The 18411-nt window shown below is 40.5% G+C and overlaps 1 protein-coding gene and 1 long non-coding RNA gene across 5 annotated transcripts in view; one reads left to right on the top strand and one right to left on the bottom strand.

Moving 5' to 3' along the window:
• Nucleotides 1-724: 724 nt before the first annotated feature.
• Nucleotides 725-4883, bottom strand: LOC309377167. The gene is made up of 2 exons (XR_014171457.1): nt 4712-4883; nt 725-3402 (listed from the first exon to the last, which is right to left on the bottom strand). It is a non-coding gene; the product is annotated as an uncharacterized lncRNA (long non-coding RNA).
• A 77-nt stretch (nt 4884-4960) lies between these two features.
• The window catches only part of DPY19L3 (dpy-19 like C-mannosyltransferase 3), a 38654-nt gene continuing 25203 nt past the window's right edge, over nt 4961-18411 (top strand). For 2 of the 4 annotated variants that reach the window (XM_081924046.1, XM_081924043.1), the window contains exons 1-6: nt 4966-5105; nt 7812-7954; nt 10676-10800; nt 16152-16242; nt 16958-17079; nt 17948-18093. In XM_081924046.1, coding sequence (XP_081780172.1) covers nt 7852-7954; nt 10676-10800; nt 16152-16242; nt 16958-17079; nt 17948-18093 — 587 coding nt within the window. In that variant the 5' untranslated portion in view covers nt 4966-5105; nt 7812-7851. The other 2 variants (XM_081924044.1, XM_081924045.1) reach the window with 2 other exon arrangements.

Genomic DNA, 18411 nt, shown 5'->3' with positions numbered 1-18411 from the left:
AACTGTACAACAACCAAGTTTATTTTAAATATGAGATTGAAAATGTGGATTGTTTTGTGTTCTTGAGAAATATAACAAACAGGGAGAAATTGAGAAGGTGCTATATTTCACTTTCTGCTATGAGCTCTTTAAGACTGAACAGAATCCAATTGGTCACAAACCTTGATGAAATACTTCTGGCTACTACTGTTACCTTTGTATTCAGTCCTTGCATCAGTATTGTATCCTCAACCTGAAACTTCTGATGTGCTTAGAAACAGGAAATTATTGGGCAACTATTTAATAGCTGAGATCATACAAAGCTTTATCAACATTCCACCTCCTATCTGTCTATTTACTGCAATTAGTTGAAAGCTTGGTAAAAATTACTCTGTTTATTTTAAATGTTTCATTTCAAAACCATGGCGAAGGCTCTTTGTCACAAACCTTTACTTTGTTTTGTTTTTTTCCTTAATGGATCATGCCTGTCTGTTACACTACAAGAAAATTGTGAAACCACGAGCTTATAAAACTAATTATATTTTTATTGAAGTTACGTATTGGTTTTTAGGCATGTAAAGCTTTTTGCAGGAATACAATATGTGAAGAACAATTGAAATGAATTGGGGAGGCCAGGCAAGGTGCATATGTATTCAGAAGGTTCTTTTCTTACCATTTTGTATATGTAATCTTCCATTACTGTGAAATAGTAAAGGGAAGTATTTTATTTTTTATTTTTTTAAGCAAACTAACTATAGTCTCAATACTTAAAAGTTTGATATTACCTTAAGTTGCACAAGAAAAGCATCCTTCATACTGACACTTTTTTTTCCTTTTCATTTTAAAGCCCACAGGTTGCTATCAGTTCACTCTTCAAATTTACACACTTGCCATGTAGCAGACTTGAGGCTGAAACCAGTTTGTTGATCATGTTACCTATCTTGGAGTGTGAACTGTTTGGATTTAGGGAGTTTTTGTTTAGAGCACTTTTTCAGACATACAGCATGTCTTCCCTCCGTTTTAGGATTTTAAAAAGATAAACACATACTGCTAACTATAGTGTTTTATTTCTTCCCCTGCCCCCATTTAATTTATGGAGAAGCAGATTCAGTGCTCTGTTCTGTTCTGGGCGAAAAGCTTCCATTTATACTTCCGGCTGCAATTCTAATATACACTTGCTTGAGAGTAGATTGCATTACACTTGCATTATTCCCATAGAGATGTGCTGTGGATAACATCCTAACAATGTTCATCCTGTTGTTCTCAATGGGAGAAAACTTTCAATGGATCAGCACTGCACTTGTTTGGGCTGGTTAGGATTAATTTAGTGTGTGATGCAGGCTAGTAGTAGGAAGGGCATGAGGGCAATGGGATCACAGCTACTCCACTCTTAGGCCCACTGGGCATCTAAACAAAGTAATATTTATATAGGACCGGCAAACACACAATTAAATGATTGCAGGTCCAGATGATGATCTTATTATACTAGGAAATGTTTACCTATGTGGTTTGGGCTTTCGTGTGCTTTGGCACATGTCCAACTGATGGGCATTTTGGTTGGTGTAGAGGTAAGATTAGTAGACAGGGCATGGGGTGGGGTGATTCTCTTCTCTTGTTTCCCATCCCCATAATCTGACCATATTTTATTTTTCTTAACCAGCCCTTTGACTGTAGCATAAGCAACTTATTTGGAAACATGGTGTTGGAATCAATGGAGCTTGCTTCCAATTAACTGTGGCTTCAACAGCTTCACCAATAGAGGCTGTATTCCTTGTTCTTAGCTTGAAAAAACATTGTGGCATTCAGCTAGTTGCTGCATTTTTAAAGCACTTATTTAATCATTTAAAATGAAAATGTACAGTTGGTGCTCAAAGTAATGTTAAAATATATTTAATAGAAATGTGCATTTGATATTCATGGGCATGGGTACATATATTTTTTTAAGAAAAAGGAATTGTAATACTATGGCACTGTTTTTTATAGCCAAAGTATAAAACTTTTAGAAAACTGACATGTAAAAGACTGTAGACCTTGCATTATCTGACTGACAAGATGACTTACTTTATAAGATACTTTCCCGCACATTAAGCTGCATGCCTTAAGTTCTCTCTAGGTTTGTCTTGTTTGGAAACTACGGAAGCAAGCTTTGTAGTACAACTTTGACTACCTTCTGAAATACTGTACATTGTTAGAATAATTTATTTTGCTTTACAGAAGTTTTGTCATGTATTGACTAATTGTATTTTGGTAATAAACTCCTTTGTTAAACACATAAATATTGTGCTCTCAATTGCATATGCTTTACTGAACACAAGAAAGTTAGCTTGTAAATATAGCCTTTCTCTTTGTTTAAAAATGCACACATATACCGAAACATACTAAAAGAGCCAGTGTAGAGTATTGAATAAATACCTGGGCTATAAATCAGTGAATCTACAATTCAAAACATTGCATGAACTCCCTAAGTTTCCTGAATTGCTTATCTAGGTTACCCTAAGCCTCCTCCCCGCCCCCAATATGGGGTGACCTACTTTAGCAGGTGGTTCTAAAGAATGGCTGTGATAATATATATCGAGACTCTTGAACACCAAAGCGCTATATAAATGCTGTTTTGTATCACCTGCATTCCTCCCAAGCCATATACTGACCATGGATGGTGATGCCTTTGAGGCTTAATTAAACCACCTGTTTGTGTTGCCTGCCCAGGACAACAAAGGGAGGGCAAGGGGCTTACTGAGGATGCTCTGTGTTCAATGACCTGTGAGCCGTAAACTGAGAAAGGGATATGCTTCCTGTTTTTCTAGTGAGCCTAATTTAGCACTTTGCTTTCATGTATGATAGACATGTAAAAGTTGACTATGAACTGAATTATAGTTGTCATATTAGGAGATTCTTCAGCTAACTTTTTAAAATTCTCAATTACTACATGTGTCAGAGCTTTGCAATATCTGTAAAAACACATTACTATTGTCTGTGCATACCTTACCAGTTATTTGGGATTTTCTTGTGTAAGACAGTCTCCTGAGACAAACTTGATTGGTCACAGAGAGTAAGAACACAAAGGGAGACGGATGTTCTGATCACCGTTTCCGTGTTCTATGCCACAAGCTCTCACACACTAAACATTTGGCAGAAACATGTGATGCAATTCTATTTGATTTGAAAAAAAAAGTATATCCTATCTTCAAGGTGGCTTATAATTTCAATTAAAATCCCTATAAACAAAAACAAGCAGTTAAAAATAGTCAAATATGGTTGAAGTGAATTACTATTTTAAAAAAACAACACTTGAGTGAATGGGACAAGTTTGGCTTGGCATCCCAAAGCTATTCATGACAGAGCTGGTCTAATCTCCTTGGAGAGCAAATTCCAGAGCCAGGAAGCCTCTTTGAGATAATCCTCTGGTAGCCACCAACTTAATCCCTGAAGAAAAAGAGCATTAGAAAACCAGTAAGTAAAGAATATAAATAAATGTTAAAGCATATCTAGCAATGAAGTTCTGCACTATATTTGTGGGCCTAATTCTGCTCTAGTAGTCCCACAATACAGAGTCACAAAGGTTTGAACATTTTCATGAATCATACTTGCCCAGAGTATTAGGTTCAAGGAACTTTGCTAGTTGGGTGTGGCTCATTTTTCTCCTTTAAGAACTGCCCTGCTGGATCAGACCAAAGACCTATCTCATACAACACTTGGTTTTCATTCAATATTTTTTGTTTTGCCAGGTATTCCCAAACTGATCCATTCAGGTGGCCTGTGGTGTGTATGTGACTTTGTGGTTGAAGATGGGAGACAGCACAGCACATCCATTGCATTAAATGTTCATAGTGATACTTAATTTTTATTTTATTTTATTCCTTACATTTCATTTTATTGTATTGAAATCTGAATTCTATAGAATCCAAATTGTACTACAATAAACCAACAATATATAGGAATTAAAAGAAGCAATAAAAATAAAAGTAAAAATCATAGCGTCTAGCACAGTGCATTACAGTTGCTACAAGAGGCAGAAACATTAAGTGCTACACGAAGCCCTCAGCAGTTTTCAAGTGGTCCATGGCAGAAAAAGTTTGGGAACGATCCAGTGAAACCAGAAATTCCTTTAGCCTCCATCTTGGTGCAGAGGTAGCACATGTGGTGCCCTCCATATGTTGTTAGGCTGAAACTCCCATCATCCCACTCTGAATTTCAGAAGGAGGGTCTCTTCCAGCCCTACCTGGAGATACCTTTGGGGATTGAACCTGGGATCTTCTACATGCAAATCTTAACCACTGAGCTACAGCCCTTTAGGGGACTTAGTGTAGACTGAGTTTCCTGACTGGCAGCAGCTCTCCAGGGTTTCAGAAGGGGATCTCTCTCCCCAGCTGTACCTGGAAATGCCAGAGATTGAACTTGGCACCTTCTGCATGCAAAGCAGACACTCCAGCACCTGAGCTATGGCCTTTCTCCAAAGACATACAGGAACACAGGAAGCAAGAACACAGGAATACAGAGTCCGACCAATGGCCCACCTAGCTCAGTGTTGTCTACACTGACAGGCAACAGCTTTTCGAGGTTTCAGTCGGGGAGGGGGTCTCTTCCCACCCCCCAAACCCCACCCTTATCTGGAGATGCCAGGGGGCACTGAACCCAGAACTTTCTGCACCCAAAGCAGGTGCTCTCTCTAACAACTGGGCTGAACGCCACACGTGCCCTTTATGGCCTCACAGTCTCTCTCCGCCCAACCTACCTCACAGGGTTGTTGTGAAGATCAAATCAAAAGGGGGGGGGAGTGTGTGTTCGCCACCTTGAGCTCCTTGGAGGAAAATGTGGATTTTAAATACAAATCATGAGGGACAGAGGGGAGGAGGGGGCGTCGGGAAACCCCTCCCCCTAGAAACTCCCCCCCCCAAACCCACATCTCCCCATCTTCCTCTTTCGTGCCCACAAACCTCCCCGCCTCAGAGAGCCCTCCCCCCCCCCCCGCTTCACAAGCGGGAGGCGCCTCGCTCCGCCATCGCTTCCCGCCTCCCTTTCCCTCTCCCGCCTTCGTCCCTGAGGGAGGCTGAGGCGGCGGCGGCTCCATTCCTCCCTCCGTGACACACCGGGGCCGTCACCGCATGTCTGCCCGCCCCCCCGAGTAGGTAAGGGGCTTCGGGTGGGGATGGGGGAAAGGGGTCCCCTCAGGGCTGGCGGGCACACGCTTGGCTCCGGAGAGCGAGGCCAAAAAATAAAAAAGGTCGAGGCCGTGCTGGCGGCTGAGGGGTCGACGAGGAGGAGGCCTAGGCCGCCCCGCAACGCCCCCCCTCCCAGCCCCTCGTGGGTGCCTCGCCTGGCCCACCCAGCGCACCCTGCGGAGGCTTCTCCCTCCTCCCTCGCTTCTCCGCCTTTCTCCGAAGGACGCCGTTTCTTGGCACAAATCTCAGCCCCTCCCAAGACGGGAGGACGGGAGAGAAGAGGAACGACGCCTATATATACATTGTTCTAATTCTGTCGGTGTTTAATTGTGTTTTTAAAACGGTTTTCCTCCTTCTCTCCCCCGCCCCCCTCTATGCTTTGAGCTCTTTCTGTTTTATCTGCAAGCCGCCTGGAGCCCCTGCCAATGGGGGGGGGGGGAGAGAGAGAGAGAGAGAGAGAGAGAGAGAGAGAGAGAGAGAGAGAGAGAGAGAGAGAGAGACTGGTATCGAAATAAATAGGAACAGGAGATGGAGGCTCCCCAGACAGACAAAACAGACACGTGTGCCTGTTTTTATGGAGGGTTTGGGTTTGGGGAACATAATGCACTGCCGACACTGTTCAGCATCCCAGCTGTCTGTTTGTGCACGGCGATATTGGTTTGCAAGAGGGGGGTGGGTATGTGGTCCCACCACCCCAGCTGAGGGAAGAAGCATCTACTTGGCATACTGAAAGGCCCAGATTCAGTTCCTCCCCAGAATCCTGGAGAGATGCTGCCAGCCAGGGTAGATAGCACTGAAGCAGATGGGTCATTGATCTTGCTCTGTATAAGGCAGCTTCTGATGTTCCTAAGGTCCCAGGTTCAACCTGTGGCATCTCTGGGTAGGCCTGGGAGAGATACGCTGCGTGAAACCCCTGGGAAGCCGCTGCTAGTCACTGTAGACCGCACAGAGGTAGATGGTGCATTGGTCTGACTCTGCATAAAGAGGTTTCCGATGTTCCTATACAGTGGTACCTTGGGTTACATACTTAATTCGTTCCGGAGGTCTGTTCTTAATCTGAAACTGTTCTTAACTAGAGGCGCGCTTTCGCTAATGGGGCCTTCTGCTGCCGCTGCACCGTCAGCGCACGATTTCCTTTCTCATCCTGGGGTACTAGTTCTGTGTTAGTGGAGTTTGTAACCCAAAGCGTTTGTAATCCGAAGTGCTTGTAACCCGAGGTACCACTGTATGTCTTTGGGGTCAATGGAAGAGCATCTGCTTTGCATGCAGGTCACATTGAGTTCAACAGGACTTGTTCCCGTACATGTGTGTATAATTCATGTAATGAATTTTGGAGTTGACCCGTTTTTTTGAAAATTCGATAATAGCCGTATTTCCACACACTCCTTTCCCCACTGCTTGGTCTGGTGGTCATGTTTATTTGATCACCCAGGCTAACAAACCCACATTTATTCTCTCTCTCTCTCTCTCTCTCTCTCTCTCTGTGTGTGTGTGTGTGTTTCCTTTCTGGCAAAACTAGAAAAGACATGCTGCCTTACCCTGAGTCATAGTGTTGGTCCATCTAGTTCAGTATTGTGTACACTGACTGGCAGTGGCTCTCCAGGATTTCAGACAAGAGTCTTTCTTGGCTGTACCTGGAGATACCGCAAATTGAACCAGGGATCTTCTGCATGCTCCACCACTGGCCCACCCCACAACTCAATGGGATTTACTCCCAGGTAAGCATGTATAGCAGGGCTGATGAACCTTTGCCTCTCCAGGATGAACCTTCGCCTTTTTGGATTACAGCTCCCATCAGCCTTGACTATTAAGATGTAGGCTGTGGTTGATAGGAGATGTAGTTCAGTATCATCTGGAGGGCCAAATGTTTCCTGCCCCTGATGACTAGGATTGTAGCTTTGTTGTGTCAAATGAAGTAGACTCCAGTCCATTAAAGTTTCTGCCACAGTAAATCTGTGGTGCCCTGCATAGTATTTTTACTGTGGAGAGATGGAACATATATCTCCTTATATCAAGTTTTTATTCCACTAATAACCGCTCTCCCTCCATGGAGCTCAGGGTAGCAAACGTGGTTCTTCTACAACAGTCTGGTGGCCCAACAACAACCCTGTAAGTTAAATTAGGCTGAGAGAAAATGATGGACCCAAGTTCAGTCTGAGGGGAGATGGGACTCCTTGTGCTCATCTGATTTATATTGGAGCTGCTCACATGGAAGTTGCAAACTGTACCACTTGCATTTTCATGAGCTTAAAAAATGCCTTTAAAATATTTCTATCTGCTACAGAGACAGGCACATCAAGAGCCCCCTAAAATATTAGGAAATTTGCAAGCATTCATACTTTTGAATGATACTCTTAAACTATTCCGATGGGGAATAAATTAAATGTTTTACTCTGTGTCCTTTGCACTGTTATCTGCAAGTTATCTCAAATGGTTCTGTGCATTTGATAATAAAATATTTATTTTGCTAATTTATTTTTGACAAGTTGAAACAATATGATTATTTATACTTGGATATTTTGCAAAAATAGCAAGACGGTAATTTAAGTGATGATTTCCTGCTATCTGTGAAATATATAGCCATATATTTTTGCATACATTTTAAGGGTGTTAGTAATGATAGAGTGTTAAATGTTTAATTGCTTCCATATTACTTTATGCATGTTTATTTAGGAACCAGCGCAAAGTATAATGTGTGAATATTACTGACATCATGACAGCTGTTAGACAGAGAAAGGGAATAAAAGCCACAGAAGTTCCAGAAGAGAGTGTATTCCACGAGAAGAACTGGAAACTTAATGGGAAAACTCTAGCTGGTAGGTCACGGTTATCCTTGTTCAATGTACGTAAGCAATAACTGCATGTGTAAGTAGAAAGAAAAGTGGGGAAACCAAGAATGGTTATTATTCCAATTGAATTACATGGCTGAGTTTAGCCATTATTAGGATTCACCCAAATTCATTCTCTACTGGCATTTAAAGCTATCTTTGACTTCATGTATTTCCAGGATGCAGTTATATTTAGGGAGCTATGTTTTGATTTCTTACTTTTTGCCTACCAAGTATTTAATGCAAATATTTTTTTATTTGCAAATAAAGTTCAAGTAGCTTATCACAAACCCTAACTAGTTAGCACATAAAATATAATTTCTACTCAGTAGGCCACTAGAAATTAATGGTTTTCTGTTGGGTACGTTCATTAATCTGCTAATAAGTCAGTCACAGTTCTAGTATTTTTAGTTCCACTGAGTTTGATGGGTTTTCTAGAGTTTGTTATTGTGCTGCCCATATATCAAAACTAGAGAAGGTTGGTCTTTGTTTCAAATAACATGATTAATTGGGAAATCTGAGAAGAGGAATTGATTTGAAACCAATATAGTCTACATGGAGGAATAACTCTAAATGTAGTTATGGACTGTATTTTCCCTTGGCATCACATTGTCTGTGGTTTTGCTGCTTTGTTGTCAGCAGGTAAATCACCTGTAATCGTGCACCATTATCAGGGACTGCTTTGATAAGTGCACATTTAGAGAAGAAGGCACAATTTAGATAACCCAAGCTTTAAAGTTAAAACAAGATTTTGGTGTGATTAATAAAGTCACCCTGCTTGTAATTTATTAGAAGGCATGCCACAAAGGATATTTCAAATAATTTCAGAATGAGAGGTGATGATTATCAAGACTATTTTGAGCTTATAAGCTTTTTACTGAACTCTATTATCGAGGAAGGGGCATAACACAAAGCAGATCAGAGCTTTCATAATGAGTACAAGAGCAATTAAGTGTTCTTTGCAGAAGACTAGCAAGCTTGAGAGAAAATAGTTAGCTCTGCCCCTTTCAGTGTTCCTGTCCTTCAGATTAACATCACTTAAAAGGGAATTACTTCGATCTAGACTAGAGAACCTGTGAATGGAAGGGAAATAGCTATTAGCACTGCTCCACAAATGCTTTCTGAAGAGTTAGAATCATAAAATTGTAGAGTTGGAAGGGACCACAAGGGTCCAACCCCCTGCAATGCAGAATCCCCCCCCCCCAAACATGGGACTGCAATCCACGACCCTGAGAGTAAGAGTCTCATGCTCTACCGACTGCTACAGTAAACTATTTTGGACCTGCCCTCTATGTTGTGACTGGAACTGGGGGCAAAGTCCACTGCATGTGTATCTCATCGCAGATTCCCAATAAGGCCCAGGAGTAAAATGCTTTATCTATCTAGTGCTTGCCAATACCCCGCTGTGTCCTCAGTTGGCTTTGCCTGCCTGGAGAGTGTGTGTGTGGAAATCCCAACGTGTGTGGCTGGAATGCAGCCTACTTTACAAATGCAATGGATGTGACTTTTTTTACACTAGCCCCATCCAGGTTGCCTGTGAGGGAATATGGCCCTCCGAAAAATATTTCCCACTCGTTACAGAAGAAATATGTATATGCCCTAGATTTAAAATGGAAGAGAAGGATAGAAAAAATTGCATAGATAGCTGCTTCTATATTTCCAGCAGAGGCCAGTAATAACCGTCTGCACTTAATGCCCATTATGAAGGAGATATCAAAGTATGGAGTTTTCTCTGTCTATCTGCTTAGAAGATTTCAGGGTTGTGTGATTTAGCATCTCCAATTCACACCCATCCACAACCAGAGCCTTTTCTCAATTCACCCACAGATGTTTTGTCTCAACTGTCTTATTTCAGTTGTGATTTCCCACAAATAGTTCCCCCCCTTACTCTACCTGTTTAAATTATTAAATAAAAAATAACTTTCTCCTCCCTGCTGTTTTCCTTTCACTTTCCACCTCCATTCTGAATTAGGACTGCAATATTTTCTGCCATAGCAACATAACTGGCTGTTGGCCATTTGAGCTACCATGAAAAACTAGTGTAATTTTGATTAATATAGCAGAGAATGGAGTTTATTCACCCTGTACAACACTAAGGTTGTTCTGAGTAGAAAGAATGGAATTAACATGACTTCACTTAGGTATGCTAATTTCAGTGGGATTTACTCACTGAGTAAAAGGATTGAATATAAAACAACCTTTGGTTCTTTTTAACAGCATTATAATAGATAGGTTCAATACATTTCTGCCTATATAACAGTTTGCACAAGTGAGAAGAACGTCTTGGGATTTAGCTCACTTGTCTCACACAGTGCCCTAGCACAATGCCTTCTTTGTGCAAAAGACCCGCTTTTTCTGCATCTTTTGATGCAACCCTTTTAAGAACCAGCTGGGTCAATTTAGTGCATTTTAGTGTGGATTTTGTTGTTGTTTTATATTCTTTTGTGTACCACCTTGGGTGCATGTTTCTTTTGAAAGATAGGGTATAAATCAAATGAATACATTTTACATGTATTTTCCAGTGCCAGAACAATCCAAGAGAAATCAGTTTTCCCTCAGTTTTCTTTTTGGAAATCTGTTCTCTGTTTATGATACATAAAGCGTAGCCAACATCTGGAGTGGATACTACCATCCATTTCAAACATATTGGAGGAGTTGTTTTGTTTTTGTTTTTTAAAGATAAATATTTATTAGAACTATCTTCTGCAGGTGGAAAATTGTGGAAGAAACTTTCACTCATCGTTGGTGGAATCGTTGGCATATCTCTGGGAATCTTCACTTCTGTTTATGTTGCTACACTACATGAAAATGATCTGTGGTTCTCCAACATCAAGGTAACAGAATGACTCTGATTGCATGATTGGTTTCCTAAGGCATTGTTCACATTGTGGCTTTTCAGACTTTTTTCTGCCGAGCTGTCCACAACTACCATATCATTACCTTTTTCTACATTGTTGATAATTTTACTCTCTCCCACATCAACCACTGTTCTTATCAGATGTGTCTTGAGGACATACGGAGGTAGTGGAAAGCAGATAGCAAGCTGAAAGTAGCAGCTATGTTGATGTGTTTTTTATTTGTTTATAATAAAGCATCCTGGATTGCTCAGACTGAATGGTGGCTGAACCATGAACTGTATATACACTGTTCTTTTTAATTGGATCTTACATTATTGAGGGAGGAAGGTTAAAGCTTTAATTTCCCTTCAGAGAAAGAACACTTCAGACGTTTTTATTTTTCATGGGTTCCCACGAAATACCACCAGTAAAACAGAAACTGGAATGGACTATTTCACTATACCATCTATTAAAATTGTGCCACCGTGTTAGATGTGACTTGGGCTTAAGCAAGGTTCTTAAGTAAGTTTCCAGTAGATTTTCCATTCTGACTACGGCAGGTTAGTATTATATACTGCAGAATTCATCATGTGGTACATTAAAGTAGTTTCATCTAATGATGTCATATTAATAGCACCTATTTTATCTTTGACTCTATTAGGAAAAACTCAATTGCAATTTATTGTCAGCCCCTGCAAAATAAATCAGGGCTGGATGTGATAGAAAATCTGCCAAGAGAAGAATGAAAATTTCAGTCAATAACTTGGTGCTATCAACACAGATTTTTTTCTATGAAGAGAAAATAAATGATTTATACAGGATAGAGGGTTTATTAGGAACACACCTTTTGCTTCTTCTGGGTCTTGCAAGTCTATAACATCTAAATATGAATTTCTTTGAGTCTTGGGCAAAACAAATGTGTGCAATTCATTTAGGTCCTGTTCCCAACGTCCTGGATAGGAAACTGAGGCACAGAAATAAAGATTTAGTATAGTCAAGCTGAGAGTTGAACCCAATTTCCCATGCCATGATTCAGCTTTCCAGCAATAGAATTCATTATTTCTATTCCAGCAAAGTCTAATTTCAGTACATGGCTAGCTGTTGTATATAAATCCGTTGCTTTCTTCATTCATCAAAGCTGAATAAACACTCCAATCAGAGCAAATGGGCTTGAGGTTAACCAGCCAAGAGTTCTGTGTGTATTAACTGTGTTTGTTGACGGCATGCTGTGCAACCTTGGTCACGTTAATGCAGTTATCTGTATTGAGCTTTCACTTTTATGCTTAAGAAGATTTGCTACGTAATTAATTGGATTTTATTTTTAAAAGCAATATTCTTTTATTTCTTTTTCTGGTGCAGTTTTGGTTTTTATTAAGCAAGCAAACAAAGAAAGCTGAAATACTTTTTTGAGTGTATTACGTTGGGTTCTTTTGAAAGGCAGTATCAAGCTTTGTTTGATCTAGTTCCCAAACTCTTTACTGATGTGGGACCCCAGAGGCATTTTGTTGCAGCACAGGATTCAGTTGTTAGCCTTGTTCTCTGATTGGAAAGCCATTGTCTTTCCAAGATTCTCTCATGTGCCTGAATTCCAGACAATCACCCACAAGGCTTTTGGGCTCTAAAAATCACTGATAAACCAGAACCTTTTATAGATGTGAATGTGTTGAACATAAATAGAATATTAATTTTGGAAGTATATTTTTACATGACTCTGTTCAAAATACCTTGCAACTGATCATCCTTATCTTCCACATAGAACCAAAGAATTGTAGAGTTGGAAGGGACACAAAGGGTCATCTGGTTCAACCCCCTGCAATGCAGGAATAACATGTTTGTGCTGATGTGAGATTGAGTTGGGTTTACAGAGGGAGGAGAGTGCACAATAATGTGAGATGTTTAGCTCCTTGCCAGTTCTCCGGCCTTTTGAAAAAGGTGAATCCCTAGTTGGAGAATATTGTAAAAGAATAAAAAGATACAAGGGACAAGAGCCCTTCATATTATCCTGACAAGGTCTATACAAAGCTTTCATGTAGCAACAAAGCATTAGAAACAACTAAAATCCCCAACGGCAGTGAAAGTGAGACCACTGCAGAAGGGGAAGAAAAGAGAGAAGAGAAAACGTTGGGTGAAATATTTTAAGTCCACCTTTTGGAGATTTAAGCTGAGCTGGGCCTCCCCTCCACAAGGTTCATAGGTCTGCCCTGCCATGTAGCACCATGATGGTGGCAGTGGGAGATGAAGGCAGGAACTGGTGTCTGAATAATGCAGCAAAATGTTTTAAAGTGTTGATCCTAGTGTGGAAGGGGGCATCAGTCCTTCACTCCAGACAGTAAAATGTCTTGGACTTCTCCTACTTAAGAACTACCTGCCCTGAGGGTAGAAGAGAAAAGTCAAAAGAGCCTTTTGGAGGGGCTGGATGGAGGGACAGTATACTCCCCCCTCCTCTGCTGGTCTGCTCCACTTCACCAGAGTGCCAGTATACGCTGCTTTTGCAGCAATGCCTTGAAACCTCCCCCCTCTTACACATAGTCCTGCAGCATTCAAGTTTAGGCTTGGTTGCAAACCTTGCTGCACCCCCAGCCCCCAACTTTTCAGTACAATGTGGGAAGGGGAAGTTTAACCCCCCTCACTCTACACACACACACACTCCCTCCATCGTTAGTGGCTATCTCCTCCATCCTACCCCCACTACCACTATTTTTCTGACCCTGAGAGCCAGTTTAGAGGTAAAAGGTATGTTAAGCACACATAACATATTTTCACAGACCCACAAATTGTTTCAGTCATACTCCTGAAAGAAGTATTTTGTAAGATTCCCCCACCAACGTTTCTACAAATTTTCCATTTCTGACCCTGGAGTGCAGGGTATTTCCTGTTTACCTCCTCAGGCTTTCACATTGCCACCAATTTTATTTCATACAGATGAGTTCTGTTTCTCAAGCTTTGCTGAGATAGAAACATATGCATGAGGGAACATCAGGGGCAGCTTCTTTACTTGATGAGTGCAATAGCAATCAACATAATTCATGTGCAAAACATCCATCACACAGACATAACACCACAGATAGTATATTCCTATTGATAAAAGGGATTGGCTTGTCACCACCATAGATAATAATAAAATATTCAGTAGGCATTTTGTAGTTTACCTTATTTTCTTCCGTAATTCCTACAGGGAATAATAATAATGGAGCAAGGCATGACTGCAAATATTTTTCTACTTGCAGCTGATCTAGAATAATGCAGAGTTCACTTTTAATTGCTATATAAGCATCAGGAGTTTCAGCAAAGCACCATGCGGTTCATAGAGTCAAGACTTCATAAAAACAAATTACATATATATAGAATGTGTATAGTAGTATTATCTAAATATTAGCCTTGAAATTTCAGCCCATAGCTCTTGCCACTTTTATTGACATCTGAGACTCTAGGAAAAGTATGAATTGCTCTAAAATTGGAAATGTGTTGTGAATGAGGAAAGCAGATGTTATCTTCGTATGAAACAGATGTAAAGCAGTAGTGTTTACCTCGTAAAGTATGGCATTTGGTTGAATACAGCTGGTGCCAGGCTTAAAGATTAATCATGTTTGATACAGTCTTGCTAATTAGATCCCTTTCAGTGCCCAGCCCTCCAGAATCAATTCCAAAATGTTTCAGAGCTTTCAAGTTTTAATACTTTCTGTAGTTGTGGGACTACCATAGGAACTTGAATCATATTACTCTGTCATTGTGAACTGATTAAACAGAGGTTGCAACTTTCAGTATTTCAGGTAATTTAGTGAACACCCACTGTTACCCACATCTTTCAGCACACTACATAGCATACCCAGTCATGTAAAGTTGACGTGGATTTAATCTGTCATTTTAGTTCAGAAGTGTTGATTTTATTAAATTCTGATTTTTTTAAATTGTTTTTTGACTTTTATTGATAATTTCAATGCATACCTTATATCGCTGTAAACTTCTTCGGGGTTTTAATTAAAATTAAGGGGCACACACACTCTGTTAAATAAAAACAAGGTAAGTAATGTTTAAATGGGTTGCAGTGTGAACCACCTGTCATTTTCTCTTTCTCCATTGGTTTGTCTTAGGATTAATATTGTTTTGGATAATAAGAATATGACTGTGCTTTAATAGTAAGTTAAGACTTTTTCAGCAGAGGGCCAGTCCACTGTCCCTCAGACCTGGTGGGGGGGCCGGACTATATATATATTTTTGGAGGGGGGGGGGAAATGAATGAATTCCTATGCCCCACAAATAACCCAGAGATGCATTTTAAATAAAAGGACACATTCTACTCATGTAAAAACACACTAATTCCTTTACCGTCCGTGGGCCGGATTTAGAAGGCGATTGGGCCGGATCTGGGCCCCGGGCCTTAGTTTGCCTACCCATGGTTAAGACCATTTCAATCCAGCCTTTCAGTGCAGTAACAGTGATTGGGTTGACTAAGAACAAAGTTTTGAAGCTGCAGAATGAGGCATAGAAGCCAACATTATAATAAAAACAATAAAAACAATAAAATAGAAACAGGTAAAAAGTGCTTAAAAACAAGGGATAGCAGTCCATAAAAGCCCCTCAGACTAGGATAACAAATGCTTGCTGGAATAAAAATAGTTTGGCTAGAAAGTGGGAAGTCAAAAATTGGTGATTGAGACAGTTGCTAGCTGCAAAAAAGTATAAATGCATTGAAGACAGTTTTCACAAAGTTTCAGGCCTGTATTTCTTTCTAGATTTGGGTTTTTAAAAGAAACAAAAAAAAAACCCAAACCCTGGGGCTGGGAGTTTTAAATTGACCAGTGACAGTTCTAAGAACACATCTGCTTACAGTAAGTCTGTTGGTAAAAATAAAATAAAAAATCCTTGGCAGCTGACCTAGGCTGATACACAGAAGTAATATCTAGGAAATCATGTTACTTCAGGTTTTTTTGGTGATTTTTGCAGATACTTTGGCTATCCAAAATGAAATGGAGGTTTCAGCTGCCTTTCATGTCTTTATTAGTTTACTTTTTGGACTAGAGCCATAGTTTTCTGGTAGATTTGGACCTTGGAGATCTCTGGACTTAAATCTCTGGTGTGCCACCAACTCATCAACATGTCCTTGACTAATCCCAACCTCACTTCCCTTTTGGTTAATGTAGGAAGGATAGTGATCTATTGCATGGTATTGTTGCACTGAGGAATGAGGTGAGGATTAGAGAGCAGTTTTCCTCTATCTCATAAACTGCTATTGTTGCTGATCTTAACTATGTTACACTAATTTTATTAAACAGGTCAGAGGCAAGTGATAGTAAGACAAGCATCAGGTTAAGTTTATTCTTGATCTTAACTGGCATGTTTCCTTCCAGGAGGTAGAGCGGGAGATTTCATTCAGGACAGAATGTGGCCTGTATTACTCTTATTACAAGCAGATGCTACAAGCTCCATCCATTCAACTAGGTATTGTAACTTTTTTTAATTTTCTGAACTGGATAAAGTACAAATGGCTCTCAGAAGCACTACTCTTCTGTGTTTTTAAAGAGAATGCTGGATTATCAACTTCCATCTTCTGTTTGTCGGTGGCTTTTTATATAAATCCCAGGAACACAAACCAATTGTTAGTGGCAGAAGTGCTTGTCATACCTGGAGGTGCCTATTGTTGCTAGATAGCATAGAATTTTAGGTATTACCTATATCAATGGAAGCATTACTTTCATCTTAAACTATATGGTTCAGATGATACTGATTTCTAAAAAGTAGACTCAGAGCCCCAGAGCACTCCATTTTCAATAAAAGCAGCACTATTTATTAGATAACTTTCCATGAATCTACTCCTGGACACACTTAAGTGGTAAGCTCCGTTGAACACAGTAGAACCTACTTCTTGGGATACACTGTCATATGTGGCTCCTAAAGAGGGGGTATTCTAATTCAAAAATAAGTGATGCAAATTGACTTACTTTCCTTAGACTTTCTCAAAGCATGTACATTTTGACTGGTATCACCCACCAACCAGATAGTTCTTTGTAAGAAGCCAAATGACTTTAACAATAGCAGAACATATTTAATGAGTAGTATTCCAATTTCTAACTTTAAATTCTCTTGCAGAAGACATTTACATTTTAATGGCTTTTAAATGCAGGTGTGCCTTCATTTTATTTTCTTCTTTCTACAGGTTTACATCGCTTGATGTTTGATAATAAAACTGAGTCCATGAGGACAATTAACATACTTGAAAGAATGAATGTTTACCAAGAAGTCTTTCTCAGCATTCTGTATAGGGTTTTTCATATGAATGTGAGTGTTTAATTATAAGTCCCTGATAAATGCACAAGCATCTTGCCCAAGTCTGTACAGTGACAAGTTTTGTGGAAATTCGTCTTTACCCGGCATTAAGTTCCATTAAGTTTAATGTGATTTACTCTAGGAATTGTGTGTAAGGACCTAAGAAAAGCCCTGCTGGGGCAGGCCAAAGCACCTTGTTCTCACTGTGCCAAACAGATTCCTGTAGAAAACCAGCAAGCTGATCATGATCACAGCAGCTCTCTCCCACTCATGATCCTGAGCAACTGGTATTCAAAGGCATACTGCCTATGACCCTGACAGAAATGGATGCCATCATGTCTAGTCCTAGTCAGAACAGGCCCATTCAAATTAATAAACCCAATTTAGAGACATTCAATGGATCTTCTCTGAGCTTGTATTGGCTACCACCCTAAAAGTTAAACTGTGTTGTGCAAAGAAGCTTTATAGTAGAATCCTATATAGGTCCTATATTTTAATGGTACCTACTTCCTGAGAGCCAGTGTGGTGTAGTGGTTAAGAGCGGTAGACTCGTAATCTGGTGAACAGGGTTCGCATCTCTGCTCCTCCACATGCAGCTGCTGGGTGACCTTGGGTTAGTCACACTTCTTTGAAGCCTCTCAGCCCCACTCACTTCACAGAGTGTTTGTTGTGGGGGAGGAAGGGAAAGGAGAATGTTAGCCACTTTGAGACTCCTTCGGGTAGTGATAAAGTGGGATATCAAATCCAAACTCTTCTTCTTCTTCTAATAAGTATGCATAAGATTGCAATCTTACTTTACAAACATTCTTATCGGAATTGTTGGTTTCATGCTAAGACAAGTACTATTTGTTTAATGGTTTCCTGTGTTCTTCCTTCACAGAATTTTTTTGAACCTGTTTATTTTTACATATACACATTGTTTAGCCTTCAGGCAGTCTACGTTGCTGCTCTGTATGTGACCAGCTGGCTTCTCAGTGGAACTTGGCTTTCAGGTGTATTAGCAGCCTTCTGGTATATCACAAACAGGTGAGGATACTTCAGCAAATCCTCCTCTGAAATAATCCAATATTTGCCATGCTTTAGAAAAGAATCTGGGACGCGGGTGGCGCTGTGGGTTAAAGCCTCAGCGCCTAGGGCTTGCCGATCGAAAGGTCGGCGGTTCGAATCCCTGCGGCGGGGTGCGCTCCCATTGTTCGGTCCCAGCGCCTGCCAACCTAGCAGTTCGAAAGCACCCTCGGGTGCAAGTAGATAAATAGGGACCGCTTACTAGCGGGAAGGTAAACGGCGTTTCCGTGTGCAGCTCTGGCTCGCCAGAGCAGCGATGTCACACTGGCCATGTGACCC

Source organism: Podarcis melisellensis (assembly GCF_964234715.1).
Source record: "Podarcis melisellensis genome assembly, chromosome: 8".
Taxonomy (NCBI): domain Eukaryota; kingdom Metazoa; phylum Chordata; class Lepidosauria; order Squamata; family Lacertidae; genus Podarcis; species Podarcis melisellensis.
The sequence above is the reverse complement of the archived record's forward strand: the minus strand, read 5'-3'. Positions and strand labels throughout refer to the sequence as shown.